The sequence below is a fragment of the Garra rufa genome, chromosome 25, assembly GCF_049309525.1.
Source record: "Garra rufa chromosome 25, GarRuf1.0, whole genome shotgun sequence".
NCBI lineage: Eukaryota > Metazoa > Chordata > Actinopteri > Cypriniformes > Cyprinidae > Garra > Garra rufa.
The window spans coordinates 27503586-27525514 of record NC_133385.1 but is presented as its reverse complement, the minus strand read 5'-3'; the positions used below and the strand labels follow the sequence as shown (position 1 = coordinate 27525514).

At 34.0% G+C, this 21929-nt stretch overlaps 2 protein-coding genes across 2 annotated transcripts in view; one reads left to right on the top strand and one right to left on the bottom strand.

The window, feature by feature from the left end:
* Positions 1 to 5876: 5876 nt before the first annotated feature.
* isl2a (ISL LIM homeobox 2a) lies at positions 5877 to 11316 on the bottom strand. The gene is made up of 6 exons (XM_073832121.1): positions 11191 to 11316; positions 10647 to 10836; positions 9570 to 9832; positions 8195 to 8478; positions 7288 to 7455; positions 5877 to 6528 (listed from the first exon to the last, which is right to left on the bottom strand). Exons 1-6 carry the CDS (start codon positions 11246 to 11248, stop codon positions 6412 to 6414), a joined length of 1080 nt encoding a protein of 359 aa, XP_073688222.1. The 5' UTR covers positions 11249 to 11316; the 3' UTR covers positions 5877 to 6411.
* Positions 11317 to 14167: 2851 nt separating this feature from the next.
* The window catches only part of etfa (electron transfer flavoprotein subunit alpha), a 29032-nt gene continuing 21270 nt past the window's right edge, over positions 14168 to 21929 (top strand). The window contains exons 1-5 of the mRNA XM_073831391.1: positions 14168 to 14257; positions 15872 to 16021; positions 16105 to 16186; positions 16326 to 16408; positions 20604 to 20703. Of these exons, the coding sequence (XP_073687492.1) occupies positions 14219 to 14257; positions 15872 to 16021; positions 16105 to 16186; positions 16326 to 16408; positions 20604 to 20703 (454 nt within the window). The 5' untranslated portion in view covers positions 14168 to 14218. The remainder of the gene's footprint in view (positions 14258 to 15871; positions 16022 to 16104; positions 16187 to 16325; positions 16409 to 20603; positions 20704 to 21929) is intronic.

The window sequence follows — 21929 nt, the reverse complement described above, 5'->3', positions numbered from 1 at the left end:
GTACAAAAGCTAAAAGGTACCAAAATGTACACTTAACGAACTAACAGAGAACTATACTTTTTTTTAACTGAGAGTGTATTATTAAAAGCCAAATTATTTAAATTTGCATCTCACAGACTAGAAACGTATTTCACGAGTTTTGATAAATAATGGTAACTTAAACCAATTTTACTTGCTGTCCTTGGAAGGGCTCGATACCGACGCCTCAATACGACATAACAAATAATTAGGACTCTCCTGGATTTACGTTTATAACGTTAGTTAAATATGTACCAAACAAAACTGATATTAATCAACATGGATAATAATCGTAAGGTATATAACGTTAATTCCAGAAAGACTAGGAGAGGCGTTAAAATAAAAGGCGTTCGCTCGTGTCCGGAAAGAAACACGGATAAGTTAACGTTAACGTAACGTTAAGATTAGAGTAAGAACATTTTGGTAAACTGAATTTATAAATCTATGGTACACAAACGCGATAGACCTGAGCTGTTTCTATGGCCGTTTCACCGCTGTTTTGTCAGCGTCTCATGCCATCTCTCAGTGGAGTATGAGTTAAGCGAAAAATTATATCTTAATTTCCGGCTAAATGATAAAAAATTATTGTAATAATAACAATAAGCTTAAAATGTAATGGCAATGCGTTGGTTTTGTCAGGTCAGTTTTCGAAGAAGTTTTCCTCACGCATCAGATAACGTTAGGCCTGGCTACAGACGCAATGTCAAGTTAACAAAAATCGAAAGGGAACCAACAGATTTTCACAGTACTTAAAATTAAACTTACCTCTTAATTTCTGTGCTTCGTCTTCAGTGACATGTATTCCAGGCAGCTTCTTTCAGTTTTTGAATAAGAATATAAGATCCTCCGTGCCTCCGTCGACAGCGTCAGAAATGAATGATGTCCAGAATAACCATCATGCACAATCTCATTTTCAAAATGCACAGCGCGGGCTACAATCCCATTGGATGACACGAAAAGGCTGGCTTCGAAAATATGTATTTGAACTGAGGCAAAGTAGTACACCATATAATGTTTAATAAACGTTAAATAGTTTTGTATACTACATTGTGCTTTTGCTAATTACTATTAGTATGTGTATTTGTTTAACTCTGCATTAAAAACAAAACTTAAAACAGCTCTTATATCAGTTTAAAATTACAATTAAAAATGCAGACCTACTTTAATACAAATGCTTTACGTTTAAAAGTTATTATCTTGATGTTCTGCATAAACACTAAAATGTAATTTGCGTGTGTACTGTTCAGAACTGGTCAGAAAGATGAAGGCTCTTGAACATATTTGGTTATTTTATGCATCTCTTCCAAATAACTAACAACCCATGAAAATGATTATCTTGCTATGTTTAATTTTGGGTGACTATTTCATACACTTTGGCTTACTTCTTTGGTCACACAAGTGATTGTACCTTTCTTTGGGGATTAAATGGTACAAATGTGGACCCTCTGGCAGTTGGAAACATATCTGTACCTTTTTTACCCCTAAATGGTACATATGAGTACTCTAAGGTGCAACTATGAACCATCGAGGGTACAACTTCACCATTTGTACCCTAAGTGTCACAAATGAACCCCAACCGTACCCTTTTTTCTGACAGTGTAGTCTATACGGTCTTTCTGTCTTTTCTGTACCTGTGTGAGTCACGGCAGCTCCACGCAGCCTCCACCGTCGCCGCCGCCGCCCCTGTGTCACTCAATACACCGATGTGTCAACGCGCTGGAGCCTCTGGGTCAGACCCACCTCCAGTTTCATAAGACCATCAGTTCTACACCAAATGTGGAAAAAATATCAGTTAAAGTCACTCGGATTGTCTGGGACTTTTTTTATATATTACTTTTAAATTTAGTCTTGTAAAATGGATGCATTTTATGTGAGCTCTAGATGCTGGACTTTGAAAATGAAGCGGGTGTATATGTGACAACTTGAATGGGAGCTGTTTTTATAGACCGTTCCGTTATTTGCTATTCCAAAACCATCTTGAGGTTCTCGTGATTTTGCCAGACTGAGGTGAACTCGAACAGAAGAACGCTGTGGCCCTTTCCGTCCTGTCAGTTAATGAATCATGAGCGTTTTAGAGACTGAATTTGTTTGCTAAATCTGTTGTCTGAATGTCACTTAAATGCTTCTCTTATTTTCTACATTTAATTAAGGAATGCGGCTGTGAACGTGTGAAGATGAAACGTTTTTACGGCGAGATTCAAAAGGATTTTATAGATGTACAAAAACCACTTTTAAAAATACAGATTAGCAATGTCGACTAAATCGGCTTTTCGTCGGGTGGGAAAACTAGTTGATGTATGATTTCAGACGATTGTTTAGGTACATTATTCCGGGTTTAATTATGCTAAAGCCTTCCAGGATTCGTTTAAATAGTTACTTAGTTTGTTTAAATGTTTGTTTCGCTAAAACCAGTTGTGTGAAAATTAGACTGGTGTTCAAGGATTTTTAAGCAGCCTAAGTTAAACCTCGTATTTTCTTTAATACCTTTGCAATTTTCCAATTTCCCTCCAGTTGATTTTCGTAATTTTACAAGCCGTTGATAACATTTATATTTTAGGCTAATGCATATTTTTTTACATAAAGCAAAAACAAAACACGAGCGGAGAAAAGCCCTGAATGTGTTTGACATTTCTTGCCTGTGTTGTCAGCATCCAAAATATTTAGCTGTAGATTATTTCGTTCTATTTCAAGGTCTGAGCATGTCTATATTGTGACAGATTTCCAAATAATTGTAAGGAATAATTTAAACATGAATGCATGAGCTAGCACACGACATTTCCATAAAGGGGCATGTGTTGGTTGTTTAGCTTTAAGAGTCAAATATGTTTTAGGTTGGTTTTTAGATGTATAAATTAAAGGTCAGCTAAATACCTTGCCTTTTCAAATTAAAATGATAGACATAGAGTTGTAATTTGCAAGGAATCTCAAGATTTGTTTTCTACAAACATGAACTTGGCTTAAGTGTGCGTTTATTTAATTAGACCCAAATTATTAAATTAGTGGCGGAATTTGAACCGAGATGCGGCTCTTGACCTCTGGCCATGACATCTGAATTTCTCCCTAAAGCAACTATCCATAAGCCCTTATGTCGACAAACCGTCCTCATTCACAAGAGGTATTTTATCGGAATCTATGTAAGATGTCTTAATTTCAGTCGATTTAATGGGCTGTAATCAGGATCACATCTGAACAGGGTTTAGCAATTAAAAATCATCTAAGATTGGTCATTTGACGGAATATAAATGCTTTGCATTTTTGTTAAGAATTAATGTAGGCCTATATTACAAGACGACTCTTTTTTCACACATTGTTTACATTTTTTTAAAGATAATTGCACTTAATTTCAGAAGGAAATACCTGTAAACTACTTACAAGACAGCAAAAGAATAGTGGTTTAAAATAACGTTTTACGTTTGTACAAGCTTAAGTTTAGGCTTTGGTTATGTTTAAATGAAATACTTGTTCTTGTTGTCTGTCTTTGCTAACAGAATTAAGGACTTTCACACAGAATGCGCTCCGGCGCCTGTCTGCGCTGTACCTGCCTGAATTGCTTCTCACACAACGCCTCTGTTCGGTGAAAATGTGGCTACAAATGGGTAAATAAATGTTTGAAAAACACTTATCGAAATTCAGTAAACTGTAAATATAGTCTATCATATTTGGTATTAAACCGCTGTGATATTTTGCTGTTATACTTTGAAATTTGAATAGCATAGAGAACATAATCAACACCTCAGCTACAAGATTTCAGATTTTAAGGCGTATTTTCTAAACACCCCGTGAAATCGAGTAACTATCGCTGTTTTTGTGCTTACATATTTCCTATTAAAACAAGAAGCTAGAGAGGGACATGTTGAAGGGCTTGTTTTGGAAAGCCAGAACTTAGCTCCGTCGGAATTCCCATTCTTTCAGAGTATAGGCTACAAAATATAAAGAACTTGATTCTCCGCTTTTATTAAAGAACGTAGGTATGTATCGTGTAGTAGGTCTACTTTTATAGACATAACGACATGATACACACGTCATGTTAGCAATGTCCTGTCAAAATACTAATTAAGTTAATTAACACTGGATGCTAATTAACCACACATTTAACCAATATTTCTGGGTATCTATAACACTTACAGTTAAAAAGAGCGGGCATTAAATATTGCCACTGTTGTTGTTGTTGTTGTTGTTGTTTTGCATAATATATCCATCTTTTTCTGAAACAGAGGTAAGACTTCCGGTTCATTATCCGCTAATGGGAAATAACCAGAAGAATAATGACGTGCCATAAACGTTAAAACTGTTTGCACTACAAACCAGTGTGTTCATAATTAAGATAATACATTAAATAATATGGTAATACACCTATTTGCAATATCAAGCAGCAAAACAAGCTGTTTTGTTCAGATAAAAATAGCTGGAAGCAGATAAGACAGGAAGCCAGACCCATAAAATGTACAAATGGCTGCGCCGACTCTTATGGGAAGGAGAAGTAGGCATATCTGAATGATTTCCTAATAGTCATTTTCAGGTATTGATGGAAAGAGGGTCATTTTAGAGATGTTTAAATTGGACACAAATCAGTAGTGCAGGATGAGTCATTAATGACGTTTTTCCGTTTTCAGGAAGAAATGGACTACAGATTAAATCCACAAAATTTGCTAACAGTGTCTCGTCTCAAATATACAAAAACAAAAATCAAATAGACTAAAAGCCCCAAAGCTCCCTTTGTGATTCTCTTAAAAGTTGAACATTTATTAAAAACAAAAACTGGGTTATAAAATAAGCAAAACAACGTTTGAATGTTAATTAACTGAAGCGACAGTAATTAGGCTACAGCGCTGCCTTACAACTGTTTATCCATCAGAAAGTTTAGGTATCTGACAAACTAGGATTATCTTGCCACAATAGCCCGCAGTGATTTTGGTCTGATCTTCTGGTGTCCAGCGGCTATCTTCTCACTCGGAATGAAAATAAACCCTGGACATGCAAGGGTGCGTTTGCCGAAAGGGAGTCCCGGTAAGAGAAAGGTGGCTTCGGGTTTGTTGTGCTTCCATTCAGTGGATCATTTGCAGGTGATGCCGAGCGCAGATAAGCGGCCGCCGATCCCTGTCCTCCGTCTAGACTCACAGCTTTACGAGCAACACGAGATTGATCACTACTACGGGAGGGGTTCAATTACTCATTCAGTATCCGGTCGGCACGATTTTTAGATAGATGAATATACATTCGCAGCCTCCGTTAAGAGTTCAATGTGACAGTTCAGGGATCTGTGATCAAGTTATAGCCTCAATATGTCAATGCAACGTTATTTATTAGTGATTGGCCAGCAGTTTGTTATAAATAGGCCTATCACTTTTACGAAAACAGTCTCTTTTTAACTACATCCATCCTTTTGGTGCTCAATAGCTCTTAGAGGTTTCATAACCGTGGTTGGAACCGTACTCTCCAAAAACAATCAACAAATTCTGCATAATGCTTCTTTGTCAAAATATTCCTTATATATATTTATATATATATATATATATATATAATCTAAAAGGGGAATTGTATAACTTAACCCAACTATTGTTTCAAATAAAGTAGTAATAATGCACGTCTGTATAACTAGATGAAAAAGCAAAATACCATTTCCAAATTCTTTACAGAATAAATTCAGATATCAGGACACTGACATGTCATTCACTATTTAATTCTGTTCACGTTCTTTTTCTTTTTACTAGATCTTTGGACAGTTATTTCCAATCCAGTAACCAGTATACCTTTGCAACTCAAGTGTTTCTTGTTATAATAAGATATAAAAAGATATGTTAAGGTAACATGATATGTTTGTCTTTGCATGCAGGCTTCCACAGACATAAACAGCATTTAACGTCGTTTATTTAGGTAATTTCTCAATTTTTGGTATGGACGGTTGTCCTGACAATAAATAACAATAACTTACTTTTTTAAATCGAGAAGTTTATACAATCTTTCCTCCATTCGTTACGATAAAATATTTTACAGCTCAGTTTTTATACATCTTCGGAGAGATCATGCGCATTGAGACAAAAAGTTGATTTTTGTCTTATAAGGAAAATACCACTTGTTGATAAAGCTACACAATGATGGTCTTGAATAAACACTGTTAAGACTGTTGTTTCGTAAGGTTGACAGTGGTCCATAGTCAAAACCAAAATAACGTGTTCATATTCCGCTGGACGTCCTCGATATACGGTCCAAATGCTTTAAAAACAGTTTTGTAACACGTCTGGAAACCCCAAAGTCGCTTGGACAGGCTCCTCCGTTTGGCAAACTGTTTAAATCCATCTCGGTTAATCCCTTTTTCCGTTTGAGGCGGTGAGGTGATGGGTTTTCATGCAGGGCGGGTGAGGGCATGCTGGGGCAGGAGTCTCCGGTGGGCTCTCACGTCTCCACGGGACTGGGCACCATGCTGTTGGGGGTGTCGGGTAACTGCGATGACAGAGAGGTCACATCACTACCAGACGAGTTACCCAGCGAACCCGACTCGGAAAATGACACCTATAGAAAGGGGGGAGAGTTGGGAATCAGTGGGTTGCTCGATTGCTGTCAGCATGCTCAGACTAATATACAGCTGTGGCCCGAATTTGATTAAATGTAAGAGTTTTAAATACGATTAACAATTGACATTTACAAAAGCCGACACAACTTCGGAATGCTGTTAAATAACAGATAATATAATAACAGATACTATAATATTATAAGTATGGGCTCAACTTTTCAAAGAAAATTCAGTTGGAAATTTCGCGCGGCCTGTTCGCAAAGAACTTTTTTTCGCGCCCTTACAACAAAAATGTCAGTTATCGTTTTAAATACCAACGTTTTCTTCTCTTACCCCTGCAACATGTAGCTAAAGTGCTAAATAGCTAATTGCACTAGATTTTTTCGATGTATCGCCTAAAACAGGCCTACCGATCCTACCTGAAAACGCTCTGTTGGGGCTCGAACAAACTTAGCTAATACAACTTTCGTAGTTTTTAAAACATTTTAAAACGCTGTTAAACGAATAGGATATACGCATATATATTTAGTCCTATATATTTCTTCTATTAAGGAAAAACAATCACAATACAGTGCTCGCTTGAAATTGAGCGAAATATCAATTTGAAATAATTGAAAAACGTACAAAGCCAATATAACAATCCATAGCCTACTGTATTGTCTCGAAAAACGTTTACATTGCATGACTGATCATTGTGATTCAAAAAAAAGAGTCGGCAAGATAAGCCTTGGTAACTGTTCGGGGATGGCAGTCCTCACCAGCTGTTGGAAAGCAGGCTGGTCCAGGTCACTCTGTAAGGCAAATTCGCTTAAGGCTTTCCACGGAGGCTGATAGGTTTGAACTTCTACAGGATTTCCCTGGACTGTGGTGTCATGTCTAATCGGGCTGCCTGCCACCAGAGGCGTTCCCGTGAGACCTTGAAGATTCTGCAGGAAGGTAGAGGAGATACCTTAGCGACACAGCTATCACATTTCAATTTTCAAAAGAAGCTTAACTCTGGGGGAAATTCATAGATGTTCGGAATCTTTAAAAATCACAGCAAAATGCAACAGACAGACAGACAGACAGACAGACAGACAGACAGATAGATAGATAGATAGATAGATAGATAGATAGATAGATAGATAGATAGATAGATAGATAGATAGACTTTTAAACTAGAGTTAATTTATTGGCATCGATTGTTCCATGAAGAAACTAACATTTATGGAACGTTTAAATTTCACAAAAGGTTCTTTATAACGGAAAAAATGTTCTTTCTTAGAATGTTCTTCACACTACGAAAATGTTATTTTAAAAACTGTTTAATGGAAGGTTCTCGGAAGAACCCCAAATGGTTCTTTTGTGGCACCATGGGAAAACCCAGTTTTTTCAACCTTTATTTTTAAGAGTGCATATCGGCATGTAGCAAGGCTAAGTCGTTCACATGTCAATATAAAATATAAACGACAGAACGAGAACTAGCCTGATACCATAGAACAGCCAGAAAATCCTATTATGTAACATCAAAAACCTTTTCATCTCCAAAGTAGCTTACATCCAATTCACTAATAAGTAATATAATAGGGTTGCTAAGGTGCTGCAAAGAACCATTGAATAACTTGTAGAGTTAAACTTGCTTGTAGATATATTTTTTCAGCCATTAGAGTTGCAAAATATTCCTACCGTTTTGTCGTTGTGTTGCTGTTGCTGTAGTTGTTTCATAAGTATGGACCTCTTCTTGTCTTTGCAGCGTTTGTTTTGAAACCACACTCGTATGACTCGTGGGCTCAGGCCGGTCATTTCTACGAGCTGTTCTTTCATTAGCGCGTCCGGTCGCGGGTTTGCATTATAACACGTCCGGAGAGTGTGAAGCTGCTTTTCGTTTAATACTGTCCGAACACGCGTGGTCTTCTCAGACTGCTTGTGAACGTGGTTCCGGTGAGGTGGCTGTCGAACTGGCACAGGTTCTGCGAATAAAAGGCGTGTAAATCACTTTTCAGCTTAAGAGGTCATTTCATTATTTAGACACACTGCAGAAGAGCACGCTTACTTGAAGGTTAAATTGTGCATACACACATCGGTCTGTAGCCAAGTGCGTGTCAGTCAAAACACCATAGGGCCTTCAATATGCTCTCAACTTTGCTGTATGTGCAAAATGTTCAAGGATCGACATGGCATATAAAAGTATAACATGCAATAAGTGCACTAGCAGAGGGTTAAGTAGTGACACATAATCGAACAGAATATTTGTTTGGTTTAATGCTGTTTAAGCGTTAAGTCAGCCAGGTATCAAAGCAATACAGTTCAACATTAAAACCGGTTATTTTAGACGATCTAAAGGCTCGAAATGTAAAGTTAAGTGTTAAAAGTTAAACTAATCGATAATGTATTTAACGCAAAAAAAATAAATTTCTAATGATATCCGATACCTATAACCAAGTCATCAGACAACACAAAATTATGTTTATAATAACAGACCTCTACTGCAATTTATTTTTATTAAAACATGATAAACTAAGAAAAACGCTGCGGCTATAATTTCAAATCATTATGCCAATAACCAGTTTCAAATTAATTTCAGGTCATGTTAATTCGATCAAGAATATCCTCAAACAATCTCAGCCAGTTACAAGTCTGCCATCAGGGATTTTACACGAAAACAAATATCTTTAAATTGGCCTGCAGGCACAGAACACAAGCTCGTTTCAGTTTGTTAACAGTTTCACAAGCTGATTAGCGGTAACACACCGAATTAAAGACAGGAATCTCACATTGGTCGTAATTAAATTATATTAGCCTATTTCACAACGACTATAATAACAATGACGTTATTAATGTTATTATATTTCTGTATAATATATGATATGATTATAGTCACACTTCACATTATTACATGTTGTAATACATAAACTGTGTTATTTTTGTTAGCCTACTACAGCACCCGAATTATGTAGGCTATCAAATGAATTCTGAATTCCTGAACATAAATGTCTTACTTGGGCGCTGTAATTATTATTATTAGTAGTAATTTTATTAATAATAATATTGTTACTGCTACCTGGGATGTGCAGGGGCCTGTTGGAGTGAATGTTTCCGGGACTTATGGGGCTCCCGGCTGAAGCGCGCTCCATTAGCAGCCCGTGGTCCGCCCGGCAGAGCAGCTCCTCGTCCCGCAGAGAGAACTCATCTCCCGGGAGCAAATGCCTGCTGCACACCGAGCACCTGAAACACTCCATGTGATAGACGTTATCCCGGGCCCTCATCACCAGATCACTACTGCAGAAACCGATATTACATTTGGCGCATTTGATCCCGAATAATCTGCAATTTCCAGAAGAAACATTTTCTTATTTTAGTGGTAGTTTCCAAAATCGTCCAACCCACCTCAGCTCGATTTTACAAGGCCGAGAAAAACAGACCGTGAACACAACGATAACTCTTGTTTTAAACAATCTATAAAACAATAATACATATTATAACAACATGCGTTTATCCTTTTATTAATATTTGTACGCATTTATTTTTGGGAGTAAAGACTGAAGATTATAATGAGTAGCCTATAGATTCTAACACTGTGTGTTTGACAATTATTTTAATGCATTATAGTCTTAGGTTATATCTGAGGTTTCATATATTTATTAGAGCATGCAGTTGATAGCCTAAGGTGTGTTACACACAATGAAAACATTATAATGCATCATCAAAAATACCCTTACAGGCTTTACAGAAAGTGTTACCAACGGATTTATATTTCTTTACAAAGCAAACTTGAAAACAAAACTGATCAAACACCGGTCCTAGAATACAAGCATGGCAAGCCTAAATCAAACATGACTGTAATATATTAACCAAACACTCCATGAAATGGATTTGTGCTGAAATAAGAAAGAATTACAATTTCCTCTAAATATCTTATAGCTATTTTATTTACAATTATATTATAGCATAGCCTGATGCAATAATATAATTGCAATCGATGCTTTTTGCAACAAAGGCTTTTAATTCGTTATAGTTTATAGTAAAAACGCTACTGCAGAGTTTCCCATATATCTAGATCTGTTTGGGTCAAGAATCTGTGAAAAAGGGGCCCTCGACGAAATTCCAAAGCTGTGAAATCACAAATAGTGGCTCGTACCGTACGTAATCTCTCTTGCAATAAGTCTTGCCGTCTCGGACGAAGCAAGTGCACGTCTCGTCCAGGTACTGACTGCATTCTGCGCACTTCAGACAGGCTGCGTGCCACTCCAGGTCCGGGGACACTCGCAGGATGTACTGATCATGGATCTGACTTCCACAGCCTACACACATGGCGATTCCAGACTTCTCTGAATATGGAAAGCAGGGATTATTCGATCCCGCAAAACACCATCGTCGTGTAAATGTATACAAAATTATACCTAAGAGCTCGTATTTCATGCATGCACCCTTCGTTTTGAATGTCACTAGACCACAAAATGTCGTTCACTGTTTTATTATAAAAGTTCGTGTTTTGGCTGCACCAAAAACTGTTTGCAATCAAGTCGTGCTTTTTATTTTTTAAATTTAGGGGAAAAAAAGGTAAATATTATTAATGCAATACGGTGTACAGTAAAACTATTTTTTTTGCATTAAACGATATTCAAACTTCTTGTGCAATGACGGAAAAACTCAAAAACGTAAAATAAACATCCAGCACTTACTTTTTGAATGATCCCCCATATCACCCAAGAAAGAAGGATGGGGTAGAATATCCACCATACAGGAGGGTTTAAGGCAGAAGGCTACAGATGAGGAAATGGAATGGGAAACTGCCTCGTCCCGAGCTGACTAATAACTTCTGGCCGAAGAGCCTGTGGGAAGAGCAACACACAGACACTGGCTCTGACGTCACCGGGCCCTGACGTCACATGCAAACCTGGACACACGCTCCCCCGAATATCAACTGCACGACGCGGAGATCCGACCTCGGGAGATGTTTTGAATATTGGATACCGAGGAATTGAAGATCAAACTCACACTTTTGTTTGTCCAAACATAACTGTGAAACAGCAGACGCGAAAGAAGCAATCGCGAAAGTAGCTGAAATTCATTAAGGGAATGTTTTAAGTTCAGTTTTTAATACTAACGTTAAAGCCTTTTATTTTAGGCTGCACTTGGGCTAAGTGAAATGTTCTGCGGGTATACAGTGCATTTGATTAAAGTAGCCGATACTTTAAACATAATCAAAACAAAACTAGAATAAGGTTTTATTTTTTTTTAATTTATTATAAAATATTCTAAAAAAAAAAAAAAAAAAAAAAAAACACTTTCTTAAAACAATGAAACACATGTATTTCGTCTTTCGGCTTTTAAAAATTTCCGTATGGGTTAAATCCATATGAATTTAAGTCAATGTGTTCTAGTGAGCCCCCTACTGGACATCAAAACAACATCACATGGTGTTTGATATGACATATTTGTAGTAGCAGTTAAATCTTTGCCATTCCAAGCCTTTGGGGTATAAAAAATAAAGAATAGCCTAATTTAGGTAGAAAATCATAACATTGAAATATGTGATCAATTTAACAACATTAGGCTACTAACAGCAGTGCAGAATAGGCTATTAGAAAATAGTAAACATTTTTCTAAATCGAAAATTTCGATAGTTTAGTTTCCGATTAATCCGACAAATCCGATGAATCTATTGACGATTTTTTATGCATAGGCCTATTACTAAAATTACCATCTTTGGCTTACGTGAAATCTACTTTCCTCGAAAACATTTGATCGCTTCTGTTTCTATTGAAGATGTAAGAAGAAGCAGAGCACAAATATGTGCTTAAACTGTTAACTTTTAACTCTTATTTATTGTCTTCGATACGCTCCTTGAATTAAAATCTGCAACTATATTGCAGTGCTTCTTTCTTAATTAGCTAAACTTAAATCATTTACTCTGCTACTTTTTCTCATTTTTGTAGGTAAACACTTGTCCTCTAGCATTAATGTGGAATAAAGTACACACATAGGCCTATTTTAAAAGCGACCGTAATGAATTTCGTTTATTACAGCCTGAAAATTATTTGGACAATCATGTTGAAAGTCGTGTTGTGCGAATCCATTTATACTCTCACGGAGTGACCGAGTGTCGAACCTCACCTTTGACTTTGACCTCTAACCCAACAAATACATTTAATTTAGGGTTTACTAAGAAATCACGTTGTCTCCATGAGGAGGTCTAAAAGAGACACCTATGAAATTGCATGTACTGAGCCTGTATGTACAATATTAGCGTTTTGTAATTTGCTTCAATCGTAGTTAAAAAAACTTTTGTCGTGTCGGCTATTCATACAATCAGTTAAAACGATTGAGTTAAAGAGATCGAAACAAATTGGCCTAAAATGAATAAAATAGCAGGCTAAATGTTTTTGGTTTATTTTATGATTTTATTGAACTCTATCTTGAACGTTAAATTCTTCTTTTAATAAACTGTTAAATGCAAAAAGTCATAAATAAAAAATCTCCTTTTTTTCTTTTCAGTGACTTTGTTTTGCACGTAAATACATAGCATAAACTCTAATTATGTCAAATCAATAAATTACATACAAGTAGTAGCCTAAATAAAACAAACAAACAAACAAACAAACAAACAAACAAACAAACAACAAAAATAACAGAAAAAAGCTTTTACACTCTTAAAAATAAAGGTGCTTTAAAGGGTTCTTCAAGTGATGCCACAGAAGAACCATTTTTGGTTCCACAAAGAACTATTTAGTCAAAGGTTCTTTAAAGAACCGTCTCTTTCTTACTTTTTTATAATCTGAAGAACCTTCTTTCACCACAAAGAACCTTTTGTAAAACAGACAGATGTTTAAGGTTCTTTATGGAACCATTTAGACAAAAAAGGTTCTTCTATTGAATCGTGAAGCACATTTATTTTTTAAAAGTGTATGTGACCCTGGACCACAAAACCAGTCATAAGGGTACATTTTTAAAAACAGAGATTTTGAAACCTCACATCACCTTAAACTGAATAAATAACCTTTTCATTGATCCAAAATCAAGAATCTGAGGGTGCAAAAATCATCATATTGAGAAAATAACCTTTAACGTTGTCCAAATTAAGTTCTTAGCAGTGCATATTGCTAATACTTAAAATTAGGTTTTGATATATTTACTGTAGGAAACTTACAAAATATCGCCATGGAACATGATCTTTACTTAATATCCTAATGCTTTTCGGCATAAAAAAAACGATAATTTTGACCCATACAATGTATTTTTGGTTTTGTGAGAGTGGTTTTGTGGTTCACAGAAAATTTGCTGCGACCGTTTCCGAAGATTACCACTGGCTATAATATAAAATCATAAAATAAAGTCATAAAAGTGCAACCCTCGGTCGTTTACAGTCTCCGTGTTAAAGCCAACTCTTCTTGAACTAGAAGCTCCACAGATTATCAAACCCATGAAACCCCTCCCCCTAATTAAATATTCACATAGTCTCCGCCCACTCTGCTATTACACCGTTATACAAGTTATTTAGATCTCTATTCACATTTTATTCATTATTATTTTTTATACGTGACTATACACACACAAACCAACCAAGAAAACCACATTTGAGCAGTTACAAAATGATTTATACACAAGAGGGGGCGTGTCTCGTGTGATCTCGCGAGAACTCAATTCAACCTCTATCCCCTGTTACAAAAGCAGTGACAGTGTGGCTGCAGGCAGTGTACCGCTGTAATCATGCTCAAAGCAATAAACAAGACACATCTCAGGCAGTTGGTAAGACAAATCCGTCGAAATGACACATTAACCACTGCGGACTTTAAAGCTGTTACTCGTTCTCTCTACCGTTTCTAAAAACAAATATAACGTTACGTGAATAAATAGCTTAGCATGCTGGCTAACTCACTCATTCAGTTCAGCAGAAAGTGTGCGATATGTTACTAAACTGTTTTTACTTTTCCATTCAAACTTGTTTTATTGTTTTTTTTAAATTCGATCGTTAAAACGCAATGTCAAATGTTTAGAGGTTATTTTACTAAGCTGTTTTTCATGATACAGTATGCTAGCTAAGCGTCTAAACGTTACGTTTCATGTATACTCATAGTTTTGCTTCTTTTTATAGCTCTAACTTTAGACAGAAATATTGAACATTTGTTCATTAAATAGTGAAATGTTGTTCATGACACTTTTTATCCTTCTACATGATTAGTTAATAAACAGAGCTGGCTAACAATCAGTCAAGGTTATGCAATATGTAAACAGTGCATTATGAAACCTCTTCACTGTCCTTAAGTGTCTGTTTGACCTACATTGCATTTGATTTGTTAATATACTAGGTCAGACCCTAAGTAGTATCATATCCCTGTTATGTCTCAGATTTCTAATGACCTCTGTGGGCTACACAAGAATGTCTGGCAGGGCTACATTAAATAGTAACCTCATATCAGTTATTTGGGTGAAAGGGCCTGCCAGATATTTATATCTTCGGTAGTTACAGTGCCTTGCAAAAGTATTCATACCCCTTCATTTTTTTTTCATATTTTGTTTTGTTGCAGCATTATGTTAAACTGCTTTAAATGAGTTTTTCCCCACATCAATTTACACTCCATACACCATAATAATGACAAAGCAAAAACCAGATTTGCAAATTTTACAAATTTATTCAAAATAAAACACTGAAATAAGTACATTGCATAAGTATTCAGCTCGGTACATAGTTGAAGAACCTTTACATCCTCTAATCTTTTTTGGGTATGATGTGACAAGCTTTGCACATCTGCATTTGCCAATTATCTGCCATTCTTTGCCTCACCTTTTCACCTCTCAAGCAGCTTGGATGGGGGCTTTCTAGAGTCCTAGTTCCAATCGTCTTCCATTATGGATAATGGAGGCTACATGCTTCTGTGAACCTTCAATGCAGCAGATTTTTTACTGAACTCTTCCCTAGATCATTGCCTTAACACAAGTCTGTCACTGAGCTCTACAGGCGGTTATCGTGACCTCAGGACTTGGTTTTTGCTCTGATATTCATTTTCAGCAGTTAGACCTTTTCTGAGAGGCGTGTGCCTTTCTAAATCATACTCATTCAAATGAATTTGCCACAGTTTAACTCCACTCGAAGTGTAGTAACATCTAGAAGCAATATGAATGCTCCTGAGCTCAATTTCGAGTGTCCCAGAAAAGGGTATGAATACTTATGCATTTTTAATAAATTTGCACAAATGTTAAAAACCTATTTTTTGTTTTGCCATTATGGAGTAAGGAGTGTAGATTGATGTGGAAAAAAAGTAATTTAAAGTAGTTTAACATAAGGCAGCAACATAACAAAATGAATAATTTCGCAAGGCACTGTAACCAAACTCTTTTTTTTTTCCTTCTTCCTCGTTCCAGTCTGGTCTGATTCAGAGGTTTCAGAGTACTCTGGTTGTTGCTGAGCACAATAATGAGTCGCTGACCCCCATCACCCTGAACGCCATCACTGCTGCTACGAAAGTCGGCAGTGATGTGTCTTGTTTGGTTGCTGGAACAAACTGTGCAAAGGTATTATCTCTTCATGCACATTGATTTATGTGTAGCAATTTGAAAGAGTGATTTCGGGCATCTGATTATGGGTTTTTGGACAGGTTGCAGAGCAGCTGTCCAAAGTTCATGGGGTGAAGAAAGTTCTGGTAGCTCAACATGATGCATACAAAGGGTTATTGCCAGGTAAACCTTGCTTGATTTATATTGTTCATGCATTTTGATTGTTGTCCTGTTCTTTAGGGAAGATTTGCACTAGTAACTTTACACAAGTAAGGTATTGAGTGATTGAAATTGCAAAACTAAATTCTGCCTTCGTTCACAGAGGAGCTGACGCCTCTCATCTTGGCGACTCAGAAACAGTTCAGTTTCACACACATCTGTGCGGGAGCCTCTGCTTTCGGAAAGGTAAATCCATAACAAGATAGGCTGAAAAGTGGCATTCTGTTGACTTTATCATTGAGCCTTCCTGTGTAATTTACACACCATGATTAAAAACAGCAATGTGGTCACTTTTTTTATTTTAATGGCAAACTTTTAACAGTTTAAACAAAATTAGTTTATTATTTTTGCCTTTAATTGCCCCTTAATTTAATGTCAAACTTTTATCAAATAAAAAAATAGACTTCTTATGACAAACTTTTATTAAGTTAAACAAAATTTACGTATTTTTTTTTGCCTTGATGTTTTTATTTGATAAATTTGACAATTTTTTTTTTATTAAGAACTTTGTACAGTTGTAAGAATATCACTGTTTTTTGCCGTGATTATTTTTGACGCTGAAGCTTTATCTTTTTATCATATATATATATATATATATATATATATATATATGCCGCTCAAATGTTTGGGATCAGTAAGATTTTTTTGTTTTTTAAAGAAATTTCTTATGCTCATCAAGGCTGTGTTTTGATTTAAACAGAAAAAAATGCATATTGAAATATTAAGTAAATGTTTTTCTATGTTAATATACATTAACATTTAATTTATATCTGTGATTAAAGTTGAATTTTCAGAATCATTACTCCAGTATTCAGTGTTGCATTCAAAAATCATTCTAATATGCTGATTTATTATCAGTGTTGAAAACAATTGTGCTGCTTAATGTTTTTTTGGCAACCTGTGATACTTTTTTTCAGGATTGTTTGATCAATAAAAGGTTAAAAAAGCATGTATTTAAAATAGGTTTTCTGACAATATACACTACTGTTCAAAAGTATGAGGTGAGTAAATCTTTTTTGGATTTACATTTTTAGAAAAGATTAATATCTTGAATAAATGCTGTTCTTTTTAACTTATTCATCAAATCCTGAAAAAAAGAATAACTGTTTCCAAAAAAATATTTGTCAACCTTGATATTTCTAATAATAAATATAAATATATATATAATTTTTTTTCTTTCAGTTTAATGACAAACTTTCATCCCATTAAAAAAAACCCCATTGCTGCATATTTTGCCTTGATGTGTTTTTTATTTAATGACTTAAAAAAAAAAAAGACTTTATTTATTTATTTATTTATTTTTCAAATTTTCTGCCTTTGGCTTTATTTGATTTACAATTAAAAAAAAATAATTCAATTTTTTTATTTAATGATGAACTTTATACAAATTTTAAAATGTTATCACTTTTTTCTCATTTTATGAATATTTATTTGCCCTGTTGGTATTTTTTTTAATTTGAAGATGAATTTTTTCCTTTATTTATTTACTTATTTAGCTTACTAACATTAAGGTCAAGATGCAGAAAGGTTTTATTTGCTTTGCTCTTTTGACCGTGCCAAATTGAAAAATTCGAGATACTTTGCCTTAATGTTTTTTTTTTTAAACACATATTTGCCATTATATATGTATTTATTTATTTATTTATTGCAATTTAATGACCGACTGTCATCTCATAAAAAAATGCAGCATATTTTTATTTTTAATTAAATTAAATATTTTTATTAGATCAAACTAAATTAGTTTACTTTTGCCTTTTCCCCTCCAGAATTTCTGCCTTTTCCTTTATTTAATCTTTTTTTTATTTGTTTATTTTTATTTAATGATGAATGATGAAATTGTAAAACTTTTTGCCTTGATTGTTTTTTGACATACTTATTTGCCTTCGTGGTATTTTTTTTAATAACTAAACTGACTTTTGTCATTCAACAAAATTTCTGCCTTTGCCTATTTGATTTCATTTATATATGTATTTATTTATTTAATGAACTTTGTACAAATTGTTGTTCTCACTTTTTGCCTTAATTAGTTTTTGACATACTTTTTTGCCTTGTTGGTGTTTTTTTATTTGATGGTGAATTTTTATCAGATAATTAAATAGACATATATATGCAATTTTATTTGCAATGCTTTTTTTTTTTAAAAGCTATTTTTGTGATCATGCCAAATTGAAAAACTAGATGTACTTTGCCTTAATTTTTTTAAAGACATATTTGCGTATTTTCAAAGCATATTTGCTTTTTCCAATTTGATGACAAACTTTGATCACATTGAACCAAATTGATGCATATTTTGCCTTGATCCTTTTTTTTAATTTAATGACATACTTTTATCAGATCAAACTTAATTGTCTTACTTTTGTCTTGATTTATTTATTTATTTTTTTAATTTGATGGTGAACTTTTACCAGATTTTATGAATTTGACATGATATTTTTGCCTGTTTTGTTTGATGATGAACATTTGTCATTGATCAAAAATTCTGCCTGTGCCTTTATTTGATTTTATTTATTTATTATTTATTTAATGATGAACTTTGTACAAATTGTTGTTCTCACTTTTTGCCTTAATCAGTTTTTGACATATTTTTTTGCATTTGATAGTGAATTTTTATCAGATAATTAAATAGACATAAATATATATATATATATATATATATATATATATATATATATATATATTTTACATTTATTTATTAATTCATTTATTTATTTAGCTGACTAACATTAGGATCAGAATGCAATTTTATTTGCAATGCTTTTTTTTGAAAAGCTATTTTTGTGATCATGCCAAATTAAAAACCTTGATGTACTTTACCTTTATTTTTTTTTTAAAGACATATTTGTGTATTTGCAAGACATATTTGCTTTTTGTTTTGGTTCACATTGAACCAAATTGATGCATATTTTTTAATTTTTTATTTAATGATATACTTTTAGCAGATAAAACTAAATTGAACAAAATTTCTGCCTTTTCCTTTATTTGATTACATTTATTATTTATTTAATGATGAACTTTGTACAAATTGTTGTTCTCACTTTTTGCCTTAATCAGTTTTTGACATACTTTTTTGCCTTGTTGGTATTTTTTTATTTTTTTTGATGGTGAATTTTTGTCAGATAATTAAATAGACCATTTTTTTAAAGACATTTGCAAGACATATTTGCTTTTTTTCCGATTTGATGATAAACTTTGATCACATTGAACCAAATTGATGCATATTTTGTCTTGATCCTTTTTTATTTAATGACATACTTTTATCAGATCAAACTAAATTGACTTTTGTCTTGATTGTTTTTTTTTAATTCGATAGTAAACTTTTATCAGATTGCACGACCTTGACATGACCATTTTATTTTATTTTGTTTTATTTTAGCCTTGAACTGTTTATCTAATGATGAACATTTGTCATCCTGCTTTATTCCTTTGCCTTTATTTGATTAAACAATTTTAAATTTTTATTTTACAATAATTTTACAAATTGTAACACTTTTTGCCTTAATCAGTTTTTGCTTTTTTTTCATCCTTGCTTTTTTTTTGGCTGACTAACATTGATCAAAATGCAAAACAGTTTTTTTTCTTTGCTCTTTTTATTTGCTGCGAAACTTTTTTTTATTTTTGTAATCGTGCCAAATCTACATACATTTTTCCTTGATCCTTTTTCTATTTTCCACATGTTTGCATCAATGATTAGTGTAGCTCTGCTTTCCTTAATGCAGGATTTTGTAGTTACTCCCATTCCAAAGTTATTTGATTATTTCCCAAAGCGAAAAGCACAAATGGGGAATGGATTAGAAAGTCTCATACCGCCGAGCCCCTACCAGGCTTCTTACTTTTGGAAAAGCGGGAGAAGTCGGTCCTCAATAAGTGCGGCTCTATTATATGCACGGTTATTTGTCATTCCACAGCCAAACTGTCAGGCAGCAGATCTAATGGTATTTAAATTGAATTGTAATACATTAAACAGTATCTTATGTAGCCTAACCCCCAGACCAAAGAGATGTATTAGTCTCAATTTCCTCACTGGCTAAACGTATTTTATTTGATGGATTCTTAAGTGGTGGATTTGGTTTCATTATGTCACTATATAAAACACTTGAATTACCACTATGCAATATTTTTCACCTCCAGACATAACTTAGAGCTCTTTTTCAGACTCAAGCATATTTATTCCGTCTGCGATGCAGGATGGCCAAAGTTTTCAGACATGCGGTGAAACTGGCTTTTGATCAATGCCTGCTGAAATAACGCTATTCCCAAACAAATCAAATTTGACCGCATCTATAGATAAGGATGGACGTGTTTTAATGGCTTGAACTTCTCCAAGAGCTTCAGATACATCCGTTTGTCTTTAATAAGGATGTGTGTGTGTCTTTATTTGTAGAATCTCCTTCCAAGAGTGGCTGCCAAGTTGGACGTGGCTCCCATTTCAGATATCATCGAGATCAAATCACCAGACACCTTTGTGAGGACCATTTACGCCGGTAAATGCAAAAACCTAGTAGCACTTCTCAATGAAATGCTTTCTTTCAAATAACCTTCTTAGTTTTGTATCCTTCTCAATGTTTGTGATTTAGGAGTCTGGCCATTGAGACGCGCAATGACTCACACCGACTTGAAACAAATCGTATATTTTCATTTTTAAATCTAAGGGGGACCCTGGAGCCTTTTTGTCCCACTTTGCATGTATTATTTTTCTGTTCACCGTTTCTCATCTATAAAATCTACTGCCATAAATATGTCCTAATTACTCCGGCTAGCCACTTTATCTTTGGCAGGCACAAAGCGCTTGTGTAAAAAAAATGTTATTTATGAGACTTTTTTATTTAAATGTTATTTTAAATCAGATATAAACGTTTTTCTTGTGAAACAGCGAATGAAAAGTGGTGGTTTGCCACTTGTGGTGATCATTTATGTCTGAGGTTTTGCATATGATTTATAATGCATTTTCTTAAATTGTCTTAAATGTATTTGAATGGACATTTTATGATGATATGTTTTTCATTGTGCAATGTAGTAATGTGCATTAATGACCTTAATACAAGCTATTATAAAGTGACAATCTAGCTCCTTTTAACAAAAAACAATCAAGTTTTTTTATACTGGGAGTCCACTATTAAATATTAAAAAACTCGTTTTTATTTTATTTTATTTATTTTATTTTTAGGCTGGTAGTCCACCGTTATATATTTAAAAATTGACCTTAAATATCTTATGTTTTTATTTTATTTTAAATTTTATATTTAATTGTATTTATTTTAAGGCTGGGAGTTCATTAAATATTTTAAAGTTACCCTAAATATCTTATGTTTAGTTGTCCTTTTTATTTTTTTGTCTTTTTATTTAATTTAATTTAATTTAATTTTAAGGCTGGGAGTCCACCATTAAATATTAAAAATTGACCCTAAATATCTTATGTTTAGTTGTCCTTTTTATTTTTTGTCTTTTTATTTAATTTCATTTAATTTCATCTAATTTTAAGGCTGGGAAGTCCACCATTAAATATTAAAAATAAAATAAAATAAAATAAAACAAAACATAAGATACTTTAATGTATTTATTTTTTTATTTTAAGGTGGGAGTCCCACCATTAAATAATAAAAATTTACATAATACCTTATGCTTTTATTTTATTTAGTTAAGGTATTTTTATATTTAATGGTTCAGTCATAAAAATAAAATAAAACAAAAAGACATAAAACAACAACTA

Excerpts from the sequence above, each read along its gene's own strand:
- isl2a (XM_073832121.1), bottom strand. The coding sequence starts at position 11,248 with ATGGTGGATATTCTACCCCATCCTTCTTTCTTGGGTGATATGGGGGAT. Across the intron at positions 10,837-11,190 it reads TATGGGGGATCATTCAAAAA|AGAAGTCTGGAATCGCCATG; the intron begins GTAAGTGCTGGA and ends TTCCATATTCAG. Across the intron at positions 6,529-7,287 it reads AGCCTGCTTTCCAACAGCTG|GTGTCATTTTCCGAGTCGGG; the intron begins GTGAGGACTGCC and ends CCCTTTCTATAG.